Here is a 14,853-nt window from a genome sequence, read left to right on the forward strand (position 1 = left end):
GTCTTCTTTTCATTAGATTTTGTGATATGAAGATTAGATCTATAATAGACTTCTGTTTCATGTCTTTTCTAAAGAATGTTTGTTGATCAGACTTATTAACCAAATCTATTGAATGCTCAAAGATTCATTCAATTAGATTATCAGCTCTCACTGCTCTCTTGCATTCTGAATTCTATCAGAAATGATGTGCATTGAAGTCTCCTGCAATTATAGAGTTTCTTGATAAAGTTATGTTCAGAAATCCTCTATCAATTGTTCAGATATTGTTATATTTCTTCAATGACTTTTCATTATAGATATTTATGAGCTGTATAGTATTAAACTCATTTTCTTTATCTATAATATCACTCACCAGAATATCAGGGTCAGACATGATATCAAATCTTAGATTAAATTAATATCTTGATCTCTTTCTTTCATAGATCACTACTCTTGACTTTATCTCAGACTTTTGAGATAAAAAGCAGTAGTAGCTTGAATGAGAAATGACATATTTTTACTCAGCATCAAAATTCAGCTCCTGAAGCAGTATAAAATCAACTTTTTATTCAAATGCAATTTGAAGACAAGAATAAATGCAATTTGAGTTTCTATTCACATTATTTTGAATAAATGTGATTTTTGAAGAGTTTTTAAACTTTTTTTATTGTTTTTGTTGTATATTCATACTAAAAGAGAGTAGAGTAGAATCTAATCACTATCATCAGATAGTAGATTATAACTGTTCTGAAAAGTAGAAATCTCAACTGCTTACATTATATCTAGTTTATCATCAGAGTTATTTCTCAATTCTCTAATCTTAACAGAAGTTTGAGGATTCAAATTCTGTTTACATTTAGCTGAAGAATTGAAGTTTGAAGACTTAGATAGTTGAGAGTTTCTTCTTTTTAAGCTTGCAGTTGTGAGTTTACTGGCTTGACTATTCTCTTCAGTTCTAGGTTTACTCTGAGCTTCATCTTTTCTCCAGTTCATTTGAGTTCTTGAAGTAAATATACATTCTTTTGAGCTAGATGCATGTTTTTCTTTGCAATTAGAGCATTTAAGCAGAGTGTGTTGACATATTTCATCTCTTTTTAAGCATATTTCACATTTATGCTCACTAGTTTTATGATCTCTGGCACAGAATGCACATTTTGAGTCTCTGAAACAGAAGATTGCAAAGTGTCCATATCTTTGACAGTTTGAATACTGTGTTTGAGCTTTGAGATTCATTCTTGAGTCTTTATATTTATGAACTCTCATTTTCCAACCTGTTACTCTTACTTCAGAGATCTTTAACTATTTCATTGTCTTTGTATATACTAGAACAGAGGCATTTCTTCTGCTTTGTCTGAACTCAATTGAATTTAGTTATACAGGCTTCTTTCTCAGTTGAATAGAGTTGTATTCTTCTAATTTATTTTTGAGAAGTAGTATTCCTTCTTCACAGTCAAAAATTTCAACTGAAATATCATAAAGAATGAATTTGTCTCACTTTTCATCTCTCTCAGATAGAATTGTTGTGTTTAACAAAGATTCTACTACTGATTTCCAGAGATTCTCATTCTGAATAAGGAATTCAGCACTGAATTCAGACATTGTAGTCAGAATAATGAAGTTTTCAAAGAAGAATGACTTAATTGAAGCTATAACTGGTTTTTGAACTGCAATATCAGTCATTAACTGAGAGAAGAACTGTTGATTGATTTCATTTCTAATTCTGAAAATAAGGTTTGAGTTTAGCTTATTTCTCTGCAATATGTTCTGATTTGAGACTTTGAGAATAAGTCTTCTATTTCTGGAGATTTGAAGATTTTTCTCTTTTTATATTTTTTTCTTCACTCTTCTATCACTAGAAGTATGAGCAGTATTCTTCTCAGTTTTCTCAGAATTTTGAGCAGGCTTTGAGATAGCAGATTTAGAGATAGCAGGTTTAGAGACAGCAGATTCAGCTGCTTGAGTATATGTTTTCTTCTGATTTAAAGAAGAATAAGAAGAAGAAGTAGAAAAGAAAGAAGAGTAAACTGAAGAGTCAGTGATTGTATTAGAAATTTTCAAAGTTTTTTAAACTGTGTTTGAAATTCCAAGTTTGAACTTGATCACTTTCTGTAGTTGTCTAGCCTGAGTATGAAGAATTAACAAAACTTCTTCATTCATCTCACTCAGACACTGCTTTTCAAGAATTTTACTTGCTTTTTCAAGTTTCTGTATTTCAAGAACTTGTTATTTCTCTATTTCTTCTTTCTTTCTTCTCTTCAGAATTTCAATCTCAGAAATAGCATTTGAGAAAGCATCTTTTTTCACATCAACTGAGTGTACTTTTGAACTCATTGTTCTTACTCAATGAAAAGTTGATCAGACTAATTCAATTAAGATATTTATTAAACTCTTTTGAATTGAAAAGTTGGTCAGACTGTTTCAATTAAGAGGTTTCTAAGCCTGTTTTCAATTGAAAAGTTGATCAAACTATTTCAAAAGAAGACTAGCAGACTTTTGTGTATAAACATCTGATTTTTTTCACACTAGTTCAGTAACTAGGTTAGATTTTTGAAGAGAATCTAATAAACTAAAATTGATTTTTAAGATAAATTAATAAAATCTTTATAATCTCTTTCTTGAGATACAGTGAGGAAAAGTATGATATCAATTGATAGTAAATCAGATAATATAACAGTTTTTGAGAGAAAAACTGACAAAAAATAAATTAATTTTTTGCAGAGAAATTGATTAAAACTATTTAATTTTATTCTAAATCATTCAATTCTCCTCACACAACAAGTGTGCAACTCAAATCAGTTAATAAAGAGTGTAAAAAAGAATTAAGTATTAATGAAAGCTCTTCAGTCACTGAAAAAGTAATTCTTACTTAAAAGAATATGAAATTATGACAGAAAACAACTCTGTTTTTAATTCTTTGTAAGAATATTGTATAAAACCCAGAGAAAAACATCTTACTTTTTCAAGAGAAGTAAAAAACTATTTCTAAGATCTTTTTTTTTTTTTTGCATTAACTGCTGCAGAAGAATGAGATAGAAACTGCTAAGATATACACTACTGTATACCTTCTATCAAGACTTTCTCTCTTCAGAGTCTTGATATTATAGAGAATATAAGTCTGTTTCTATATAATAATGTAAATATTGCCAGCGGGATGTAGAGGAACTGGTTATTTATATCTCAAAATAGAAGACTTTGTCAATGATTATATTAATATAGAGTTAATTCTTAAATTCAATAGAAACCTAGTGTTGCTGTTCTCAATCTCTTGCAGAATCTATTGAATATTGAGATATTAAAACTAGATTTAATATATCTCACTGTGCAGGGATCAAAGGCTCAGTCAGACCTTGGGGTATACTGATTTTATAGTTGTTGGTGTGCTGTTGACTCGTTGTCTGTTGGTTATGTGCTTGATATTATCGCCGAGGTATCTTTTTGTATTTTTCTGCCGGGGATGGGCCAGATTGGGAAGGGCGGTACGAGGGTGGGACTTGGCGTTGGTGTTTTGGAACATCAAAGATGGACAGGGTTTTCGCGGAGGTCGCTCCTCAGATATCTCCACAACTACAGATCGGGGATCTTCCAAAATCGAGAAGATTGGTGCATACGGCTAGGTCTCTTCACCTTACAATTTGTATGGCAATTTGGCCCGGGGTTGTGGTGTGGTAGGGGAGAATGGGGGATAATCCCACGCAGGAGTTCCGAACGACGTCTGGTTCACGTTTGGCTGGATAACTCCACCACCACACGGGGTATGCGGTCGGCGATGGGGTCAAAATGCTCGTATGATCGAGGGCTTTTCGATGGATCTATCGGCGGGTTCTTATTCGAAAAATCGAGCGAGTTCGTGGTGGAGCGGTTGAATGACCAATATCGTGACTACTCATTCAAAGAGATTATATCATGTTCAGAATGCTGTAAGTCACTCATCTTCTTCAGTGATGCAGATCTTATAAAATATGATGATAATATCTAACTTTATAAATCATTGAGCTTGTTCAATACAAGCTAGAGTTTCATTGATAAGAGATAAAGAATAATGATTCTTCTTTATTAATCTGTTCAATTCTCAATAATTCATGCAGAATCAGAGTTCTTCATCTGATTTCTTTGCAAAGAGAATAGAGACTGTGATGAAAAAGTTACTAATATATATGAATTCTTTATTCAACAGATCATTGAGTGTCTTTTGAAGAAGAAGAAGTTCATCTCAGAATATATTATAAAGAGAATCTCATGATAGTTCAAAGTTCTTACTGTTCTTCTTTTTCAACTTGATACTGTGATTCACTTCTGAACCTCATAAGAGAGATAGATTTATAGCATTATTATCTTATCAGAAGATATCTAGATATTCATGATATTATTAAGAGAGTTTTATACAAGAATCTGTTATTATAATATAGAATAACTTTTCTAGAGCCTTTTTAATATCAGTCAGACTAATGAAATAGATTGACACATAATTCTGCTATCAGTGATTCTTTCAGTGACTTCTTTTTCTGAGTATTTCATAGATATTGACAGAGATCTGTGTCAGATTCATAGTCTTATAAATATCATTCTTATGAATTCTATCTTTGTTAGAGAATATTAAACTCCTGTTTCAAGTGTTTAATAAGATATCTTATTCAGATAGTCAGGCAAGTTCTAATATAAGATTATAATCAAGATTATCAACTTTATATATATAGATATCTTCATACTGATATTCTTCAATATCTATGTTTAGTTTCACTATATAATGAATGTAAACATCTTTTGAATCATCAAATCCTGCAAGGAGTTGAGGTTTTGATAAGAAGATACACTGAAGGTTATAATGTCTCATGACTGAAGATTTAATCATTGCATAGTAGTATAGACTGCTGTCTATCATAATCTTCATATTATACATGTTATTAATCACAGTAGATACAAGAATTGCATTCATTGTTATTTTCTCTTTAAATTATTATCATCTGATCTTTTTAAGCTTCTGTTTATAAATTTGAACAGAAGCTAATCTTTTCTCTGTTTCACTGAGACAATCTTATAATTATTCTCTGAATCTTTCTCTAATATAATGTAGTTGATGTGAACAGGCACTGATCTTTCTCTTGAGTGTGAAGGTACATAGATTAATCAGCAGTTGAAAGCAATATGTTCTGATCAGTTACAGTTGATATATACTTTATATTAATATCAATCAGTGACTTCTTTGAGAGTGATCTCAGAAACTTAAAAGCCTGTTTAAACAGTGAAAACTCTTGCTTATACATAGACATTTGAATCTATTCAGTTCATGATCTCTGCATCATTATTCTTCAGTGTGAGTGTATAAGTGACTGAAGTGTAACATCTTCTATCACTGTTCTATATACTCTTAAGCTTGATAAGATAATCATTTAATATCTGAAGCTGTGTGCAGAAGCCTTTATAAGTTGAGTCTTTATTTACACTTATAAGAGTCTGTAAGAGTTTGAAAGTTAATGTCTTCTTGAGCATGTTAATCTTCATTTAATTCTTTCAAGATTGATCATCTACTTCTAAGATCTTAGTGTTGAAGTCAAAGATAAATATTGTAAGAGAAATATTTCTCTGTTAAATACTCTGTAATTAATTTAATACTTTCTATTGCATGACAGTGTCTCAGAACAGAATATCAAGATGTTTGATAATATTATCAGATATTTATAACACTGATTCATATACTTCTATTCATAAATAAAACTTCTGTTTCATGTGATTCTTTAATTATTCATTAATATATTAATCTTAATTGATTAATGAATTAATGAAATCTTTATTTATACTCAGTTTCACAAGCATTTTCATTCTTTATAAGGAGTAGAGAGTGAGATCAGAAGTATTAAAATATATAGAAGTATCTAAGTATTTCTTCAGCACTTTTATATTTAATTCTGTAGATGTTGAAATTATATAAGTTAATTATTGAATCTCTTCATATTGAAGTTGTTGAGTTGCATGCATATCAGCTATTTATTATTGTTATAATTTCAACATTGCTTAGAGTTACTGTGATATTGTATCTATACTTATATTTAAGAGTTTCATATTATTATTAGACATGGTTATATCAATCATCAGATATGTAATTATATTCTCATATATCTGAGTATCAGAACTCTTAAGTCTTTCACTGATATTCTCTTATAAGATCTTATTACAGAGTCAGAGTGACTGATGAGTAAGCTTCTATCTAAGAACTCAGTATCTACTTAACTGTTTAACTGTTTCTCTATTTCTTACATGTTATTACATGTTTAGATATCTCTTGATAAATAATCATTTCTAATGAGAAGATAATGCATGAATAATCATTTTCTAATAAGAAGATAATGAACATTTTTATAGTGTAAGAGATCTACACTGAATAGATCAGTGTTATATTAATAGATCTTATTTAACAAAGATAAAAATGTTAAAGAAGAAAAGAAAGAGAAAGTGTGAGAATCAGTAATTAAGATAAATATTTATATACATATGTGATTAGACTGATCATGTGACCGTGTCTGAGACCAGAACTAGATTTTTTAATAGTCTTATTATCAATTTAACTGATCTCATTACATGGTTTTAATATTAAATAGTAGTCTTATACTATCTCAGTGAGACTTACTGTCTACTCTTATCACATTTTTCAAATAAGATCATGATTTTCACTTCTCAATTTAAATTATTTTTATTGCTTTAAATGACTTTAAATCTCATTTAAGCATTATTAAAAAGTGTTACTTTTTAAAAAATTAAAAATAGTCTAAAAAAAACCTTAAAATGTTTAAAAATAGTAACTTTATATTAAGAATGAGACTAAATGAAATCAAATAAGATCACTTTCTTATTTTTTTCAAGTCATGATTTCATTTTAAGATCTGATATATAGTCACTTTACATGTTTTTTTAATAGTCAGTCCCAGCGGGATTCACGCTAAGAAATGTATGAGACCAGATCAAATGGGACTAAACATGAAATTCATGGTCCCGGCGGCCAGTCTATATGTGGTGATGTACGCGGTGGAGCTTCGGGGCAGAAGAATATACACGTGTTCATAGTGGCTGAGGATCAGTGATTGGGAATGACTGAGAATCAGAGCGTACATTACACGCGTTCGTAGCGGCTGAGGATCGGTGATCAGGAATGGAAGAATCTATGAAGTGTAATGAAATAGTCTATATGATTGATCAGGCGCAGCCCGCCGCAAATAATAATAATAAGTCACTGAACAGGCTTTTACAGACTGTATATAATAAGAGATTTATAAGAGAAAGCTAAGACATACTCTTTCATATATAGTAATATACTAACTACATTAGAACTAGTGCAATTCATGCGTGATTATAAAATCAGTATTATGTGGAATTAAGCCATTACACTGAAAATACATTGACAAAAGCCATTTGACACATTTGTCACTATAGACTGCCGTACTCTTGAACTTTCCGTTCACGTCCCTAGGTCCAACATGTGTGTGGGTGCTGTAATTTTCTGTAATATTCCTGTATTATATTGAATTATTTCCACATTGACGCGACGCGCTGCATGCATATGCTGCGCAGAGTTTCAGACAGACATCATCCGGTTTAGTGATGCGCACCTCGCTAATCATAGCGCAACGACTGGTCAACATTAGGTGGGGAGATGGCTGGGGGCGTGGTGGGAATAGCCCATTTTTGGGATTTGGCTGACAAGAGGCGAGGACGAGGAGGGGGTTTTTGCTTGTCCCAATCGATAACTAGTTGATAGTTGCCTGGGGAGCTGTAGATCATGGCATCATGGCATCATGGCATGTGATATGATAACTGGCGGTGGTGAGCCTCTGATGTTCGTTGTCAATAATAGTTAGAATGGATGGAACAAACATCAATAACTAACAGATATTTGCTCCTAGAAGACAGATTCGCTATTCAACAGGATATTGTTTCATGGCCATATAGAGGCGCAGTTAACCTCGTTTCCCACTCACGCTGAGAAACAGGTTGGAATATCCTGTTTCATCTGGAGCTCCGGGGGGGAGCACTCCTTTGCCATACCGTCTTACGCAGCGTACTTGCTCGCTGACAGGAGAAGTCTTCTCAGGCCAATGATTGGACTGCCATCTATCTGATTTGCATATGGTGTGGTGTGGTGGTGAACCCCGAATTCGTATTGCGAGAATTAGAATTGGAGTTAGGCAAGACAATTAAAACACAAGACAAAATGTTGTACCCAGACAAAATATGAATTAAATAAATGAATGGAAATGGGGCAGTGAATTTATTTGATGGAGAGAGTGCACAGTTCTTCCTCCACTCAACAAGCCTCTCCTGGTAAATGGAACTTGTGAACCTCCTGGGATTCTGCTATCTATATAACATAAGTGTGTAAAAGCTATGTACAGTGTCACATAAAATACATGATATCCATTATTCATTAAAAATGTTCCTCTATATCAATCCGTACTATACCGTTTTTTTATTTTATTTTATAAAAGCCACAATCATATCTCATCTTCCCAAGGTATACTATCCATCGCTCCACTCCGCTCCACACACCTCGCCGACGCCCTCGTTGCCCATCTAACAGCTTGTTCCATGGCGGACCCATACCTTTCTTGCCTCTCCTCAACCGTCAATTGCTCTCCGCCCCGGCCCGCCGCCCTCCTAGCCTCCTTCCACCGCGCAATCTGCACCGAATACCCGCCCACAAACGTATCCCCCGCCGCTGTCGTATCAACCACCTTTTCCACCTTGGCCGCCGGCACCTCTCCCACAAACCTTACCCACCCTCCCTTTGCATCTCCTTCTCCCTGTCCTCGCTCCTGTACATCTCTCCCCGCATCACCAGCGCTATACCACACCCCCTTCGCCCCCAACGTAACAATCACATGCCGCACCCCCAATGCATGAAAATGCCGCGCAATCCTATCTCGCCTCTCGGGTGACGTTGCCGCCGTCTCCTTCTCCTGCCCCGCGCCCTCCTCCACCAACCCCGCCGGCGCCATAATCTCACACTCCGTCTCATTCATCACCAAATGATCAACAGCCGCATACACATCGACCGGCAAGCCCCCCTCGGGCGCCGGGGCAGGGTTAAACACAACCTCCACATCCGCCTCCATCCCCACCCCCCTCCCTTCCACTTTCGCCCTCGCCTCCCTCCACCCATTCACCCCCCTCAATATCCCCACAACCGTCTCAGTCGGAATCTCCGCCTGCAACACCAGCACATCCGGCACGGCCGGCGTCAGCGAGAGCGACAGCTCAAGCACGTCCGGCGCACACTGCATGCCGGCATAGTTGGCGCCGGGGGAGTAGAGGATGCGGTTCTCGCCGCCGGCGGAGGTGTCGACAATTATCACGGCGACGCCCGTGTGGGCGTTGGGGATCTGGCGGATGCGGGAGGTGTGGACGCCGGAGCTGTGCAGGGTCGGTTGGAGGAGGGTGGTGAAGTGCGTGTCTAGCTGGCCGGTTGCGCCGAGCATTTCGACGTGGATGTGTGCCGGGCTTATGGTTGGTGTGATGGTGGTAGTGGTGGTGGTGGTGGTGGCGGTAGTGGTGGTGGTGTTAGTGGTGTTAGTGGGTTTGGGGCGCGAGAGACGGCCGCATGCTACTGCTTGGTTGGCGCCTTTGCCGCCGGCGTGGATGCTGAAGGAGGTTGATGTGAGGGTTTCGCCTGCTTCGGGGAAGCGCGGGGTCACAGAGACCATGTCGACGTTTAGGGAGCCGATGATGCGGATTGAGGGGACCATTTTTGGTTTTTCCTGGGAGTTTTTCGTCCTTAGTTTTTCAATGGTAGGTATGGTGATTAAGGATAATCTTCGGTTGTAATAGACGTGATTCTGTTCTTTCAATGGCGAGTGGTCTGTCTGCATAGTTAGAAACTCGAAGTATAGTATGGGAAACGATGAGGTTAGGAATTAGTTATGTAACTAAGCAACTTACTTAGTTAACTTAACTAGTTACTTGTCTGCCGTAGTTAGTTATTTACCCCGCTGGTCACAGACTCTCCTCCCCCCAAGTGCGCAATTGAAATTGCAGCGACCCAGATTCCTCCAACCAGCAATAACAGCGAACTCAAGCTCGTTACGCGGTTAAGAAATTAGGAATCCCAACGTTGCGCCATTCCTCCTTATAGTCTGGTGTGTATAAGGCCTTGCAATACTCCCAGTATTCTGGGTACCAGCCAGTATGAGCCCAATCAACTAGAGCAAGGACACATGGGCGACCAGCTGATGAAATTAGAATATTATCTCAATACAAGTCTTGATAAGGATCCCGATATCTCTTTTGAATCAGGAAGCCAGCTTTGAGGCAGAGAAGAAAACCAGTCATTGAATGCTTTCACATTCTCAAAAGACCCTGATTGAGGGATGGTTGTGAAGACATAATTGTGCAAACATGCGTGCGGTTGATGGATTCTATATTTACCTCAGTGGGCAACTCTGATAGAATTGCGGGATACGTGCATACTGATAAATTGAGTCACCAGCATCTGGCTCAAAAGAAATAATCTCTCATAAATGAACACAATAGTTTTGATAAACTCTCCAATCATACAAGAGTTAGGACTTCTTCAACCACCACAGACGGCTCAAATTTATGTGGGCCGTGGATGTTTGTTGAACTCCTCTGAGAGAAAGGCAGCCTCTGCAGCAGCTGGCAAGCTCTTATGGCCCGTTTTGGTGAAGAAGGAGGAGTTGAGGAAGTCCATCTCTCTGTTTGCGTTGTGTTCAGAGTCGCTGACGGTTGAATTTGTTGTTTACGGGCATCCAAAAAAGGAAGCGAGTGGGATCCAAAGTTCATGAAGTAGTTAACTACTTGTCGGAGGTATTTATTATTATTAGTTACTCAGTCTACGCTGTAGGCTGCCGTATTCTCGGGCGGCTCTGTGCCGCAACTTGATGACAACTTGACTTGTTCTTGGGGGCGAAATTAGTTACTGCGTCTCTCTTATATTTCAATCATCTAATCTTCCATTTCCTAAATAGACATACGTATACTAGATGGAAGTAAGTCGTGGAGAAGTTCCCAGTGCGCGTTCATCCTATTGACTGACTTTTCATCAGGTGTTGTCATTATTTGCTGGACCGCAGCCATCGCGCAGAGCACCTGTTGTCGGAGCCCAATGAGCCATCGATATATACACATATACAAAAAAACAGCTATGTCTTCCTGATGGACTTCTCATCATTGAAACTGAATTTTATTACGTTGTGCTGCTGCAAAGAATAGTTAAGCGGCTGGGTCACGAATCTTACGATGTAAACCACGCCCTTCCCTCTCGGGTAAATTCACAGCTGTTTCATATCCAAATGCAGTTTTACGTTCACTGGTTTTTGATTTCTTCTCTTGACTCTTAAGGGATTGCACATACAGTTAGAGGTGAGGGTTTGGTAAATTGATATTAACTAACCAATGGACTAATGTTCCTAACTATATGCCTAACATAACCAGAAAGAATCAAGGAAAAAGAACAAAACAAGAAAATCAATAGGAAATGCTCGTACAAAACCCTATTTAATCTTGCTAATTCGGATGCGAAGCGTGCGATATGTGCTAGTATGGCAGCGAATCGAATCTAAAGGGGCCGAAGGCTGAAGTCCAAAGAAGCATGATACAGTAATTATAGCCGTTAAAAGGATGGGACATTTTGGAGACGATCAACAAGAAAAGAAAGAAAACGAACCAGCTCCATCTCATCATTTCTTCCCCGAGAGCCGTTGGCGCATCACCAAAATACTGTAGTAGCCCTGGCAGCTGCTTCCTTGGTCAAAGCTTCGACTGTCTCCGCGATTTCCGAACAAATGCCAACCCAGCTTCAATGGCCATGTCGCTGACTCTGGTGCCTGCATCAAATTCTTGAGACAACGCGTCTTCAAGCAAATGTGCGTGGTATACAGCATAATAACACGACTGTCGATCGACATTCAAAGATTCTTGCGGGAAGGATGCGAGTATCCGTGCGAGTTTCATCGCTTCGCCCAACGATTGACCCTTCGGCACCACCCGACTCGCCAACCCAATATCCAGAGCTTCCTTTGCTGTCACTGGACGCCCTGTTAATATGATATCTAGAGCTCGCCCTAGACCCACGATTTGCGGCAGCCTGACTGTTCCTCCGTCGAGCAGCGGTACCCCTAATTTCCGAGAAGATACTTCGAATATAGCGTCTTCATCTACTACTCTCATGTCTCCCAGTAGACTCAGCTCTAGACCACCAGCAACGGCGTGGCCGGAGATAGCACATATCACTGGTTTTCGAACATGCATTCGAGTTGGTCCGAGCGGTCCCATATTTTCACCACGAACAGGCTCGAAGTACGCCCTGGTGATACTGGAATGATGAGCTATGTTCGATGCCGGTCCATGCCAATTCGTCAGCTGCGTCAGATCGAAGCCGGAGGAAAATGTGCCTCCATTGCCGTGTAAGACGCAGATCTTCTGAGTTGCGTCGGCTTCGAAGTCGAGGAATGCAGCGTGGAGTTTCTTCGCAGTTGGAATGTCGATGGCATTTCGTTTCTTTGGGCGGTTCATGGCTATGGTCGTTATGCCCTCATTCAGCTTGGTTATCACGATGGCACCAGGCTCCGGGTCTGCGCTCCCTGGCTGGGTGGGAAAGGTCGACATGTCCGTTGGATTGTTCATGGCTTAGAAACTTGACTTTGTTCTTATCTGATGTCACTTCTGCGGGGGATCTTTTAGCCACATTCCCTTGGGAACTTTTCGATATATTGAGGTAGAAGTATGCTGATTTAGCAAAAAGGGGCCAATGTCATATTTTATTTCCGCAGAACCCGTGGAAGCTGAGGCTGATGAAACAAGAAATGACAAAGACTCCTTTCCTTGTCTTCTCCCGTCTTTATCTACCATAATCCGTCCGTCTCACAAACCCACTGTATGCGCATGAGCCAACATCACTGTCAACAGAGGGGGTAGCACGAGAACTTACATAGCTGACGACTTCCCGACAAACCCCTGTTGGAAAACCCGTCCAGATACCCTTTAGCTTCCTCGATATCCGACTGGTGTAAGAAATGTCTTACATCCATGACAGAAATCACGAGAGCCTTACAGTTAACCATTGCATGCACTGTAACGTATTCCACAGGCGAAGCTTTTATGCTGTATTCGAGGCTCTTCCCTACACCTCTACATGTCCCAGACTAAAGACTGATATTTCCCCTCCTTTATAATTGTCTGCTTCCCCTCCCTACGCTGCTCCAGGGAACGCAGTTTGTTTTCATGCCCCGTTCCCCCCCTCTCCGCTATCCTCTTTTTAGGTTTATCAGCTAGGTTTGACATAGAGAGTGACATTGATCGGGAGCATAACGGTACGAAAATTGGCAGCACGTGGACTATAGATACATGTATGTATGTACATATACACATACAAATAGAATCTAGGTGTGCATTTTTTCCCTCAGCCTCGTCTCAGACTGAACATGCATTTTGCATATGGGTGGATCAGCAAAGGCCATTACTGCCATCACTGCTGCTCATGCAACTCTTCATCGTTTGGATTTGGATTGGAGCTATTGTACCCTCTGTCTCCGAGGATATCATAGTCTCAAGACAATATATATCGAACTATCATTTTTTTTCTGGGGTTCGTTCCTCCGCATAGTTACGACAACCAATCAAGCTAAAGAGCAGGGATATTCAGATCGTTGACTGAAGAAGAGAATTAAAAGATGACTCCCCATTAACAACCTTGTGGGGACTACAGATCTGTACAGATTATATTTTTTACTCTTTTCCCTTCATGTGACGACATTGACAAGGATTTGCTTTCAGGCGTATGCATTAGTTACATCTTACATGCGCAGGTTGACGGCGCTTAGAATAAGATCATCATCGGCATAGACGTTTTGTAAACGTATTTTTGTTCCGCCCAACGGCTACGAACTGGAAAAAGGCCCCCCGTAGTTTTCTGGTTCTATTACAGATGCTGCATCCATACGAGAGGACGAGGGAAAAGATCGGAACCCTCGCGCGGTTGCGTCCCAATCAATTGAGTGCGTGTAACTCTCCCATATCGCTGCTCAGTACCCTCCGTAGCTAACCTAGGTAATGCACCAACCGGTATTCTCAAATAATATACATATAAATATGTCTATCAGATTTTTGAAGCTGATAAATAGCACTGGGAAAATAGAACACGAGGGCAAGGTAACCATACAACAGAAAACGTGCTCGGATACTTCAACACACCTCTCACAATGTCACATTCGAAGTCCTATGGGAGATGCGATAGATGTGATTGTGTAACGCATTGGCAAGGGAACACAACATGGAAACAATTGTGGAGGTTGCTACACAGAGTAGGCTCACGGGCCGCTTTTCACAGTGGTATTTAATATCTCGAATAATGTCACAGACTAGCGTTTGGCATAAGGTGACTTTCGGGAGCTGAAGTCTACGACTGAGCCCTTTGTATGTACTTACGTATACTAAATTTTATCTGGAATGAGAGTAGAGCTGCTGGGTACCTTAGTAGTCGGGGCTACATGTATTTCTCAAGCAGTCTTTTTATGTTCCCTAGGCCAGCGGAAACTGAAACGATGGTGTTGCTCCAAGGGAGCAAACCATCCTAGATTTCGTACTGCGGGGCTGCGTTCTACTCGTGTAGGTGTATATCTGGCATTGTAATGTACAGTATCTTCGTAAATTGAAACTAATCCCTGATATATCGGGGAAGGGTACCCGGAATCGATGAACCATGGGTCAGGTGGCTGGATATATTTCTCACCTCCCGCCCTATTGCTATCTTTGGTCCTTGAGTGCCCGACAGGCTGACGCCGCATCCAACACCCAGATGGCAATAAAGTCGTGGATCCCCTAACAAAAGAAGGGTGGAGGGGGTTAAACGCTTGTCTTGATATTCGAGTCGCT

The 14,853-nt window shown here is 39.0% G+C and overlaps 4 protein-coding genes across 4 annotated transcripts; 1 reads left to right on the top strand and 3 right to left on the bottom strand.

Annotated features, from left to right (window-relative positions):
• Positions 1-2,863: 2,863 nt before the first annotated feature.
• On the top strand, positions 2,864-4,161 carry BDBG_16399 (uncharacterized protein; the record flags this gene model as incomplete). The annotated part of the gene is made up of 3 exons (XM_031724359.1): positions 2,864-2,895; positions 3,349-3,896; positions 4,154-4,161. 3 exons carry the CDS (start codon positions 2,864-2,866, stop codon positions 4,159-4,161), a joined length of 588 nt encoding a protein of 195 aa, XP_031576516.1.
• A 3,908-nt stretch (positions 4,162-8,069) lies between these two features.
• Positions 8,070-10,019, bottom strand: BDBG_01501 (ribokinase). Its single transcript, XM_002628547.2, has one exon. It carries the CDS (start codon positions 9,831-9,833, stop codon positions 8,460-8,462), a length of 1,374 nt encoding a protein of 457 aa, XP_002628593.2. The 5' UTR covers positions 9,834-10,019; the 3' UTR covers positions 8,070-8,459.
• A 25-nt stretch (positions 10,020-10,044) lies between these two features.
• BDBG_16400 (uncharacterized protein) lies at positions 10,045-11,058 on the bottom strand (the record flags this gene model as incomplete). Its single annotated transcript, XM_031724360.1, has 2 exons — positions 10,045-10,163; positions 10,956-11,058. The coding sequence occupies 2 exons, from the start codon at positions 11,056-11,058 to the stop codon at positions 10,045-10,047; spliced, it is 222 nt and encodes a 73-aa protein (XP_031576517.1).
• A 274-nt stretch (positions 11,059-11,332) lies between these two features.
• Positions 11,333-13,625, bottom strand: BDBG_01502 (enoyl-CoA hydratase). The gene is made up of 2 exons (XM_002628548.2): positions 12,911-13,625; positions 11,333-12,854 (listed from the first exon to the last, which is right to left on the bottom strand). The coding sequence occupies exon 2, from the start codon at positions 12,604-12,606 to the stop codon at positions 11,731-11,733; it is 876 nt and encodes a 291-aa protein (XP_002628594.1). The 5' UTR covers positions 12,607-12,854; positions 12,911-13,625; the 3' UTR covers positions 11,333-11,730.
• Positions 13,626-14,853: the final 1,228 nt, after the last annotated feature.

This window comes from Blastomyces gilchristii (genome assembly GCF_000003855.2).
Source record: "Blastomyces gilchristii SLH14081 genomic scaffold supercont1.2, whole genome shotgun sequence".
Lineage (NCBI taxonomy): Eukaryota > Fungi > Ascomycota > Eurotiomycetes > Onygenales > Ajellomycetaceae > Blastomyces > Blastomyces gilchristii.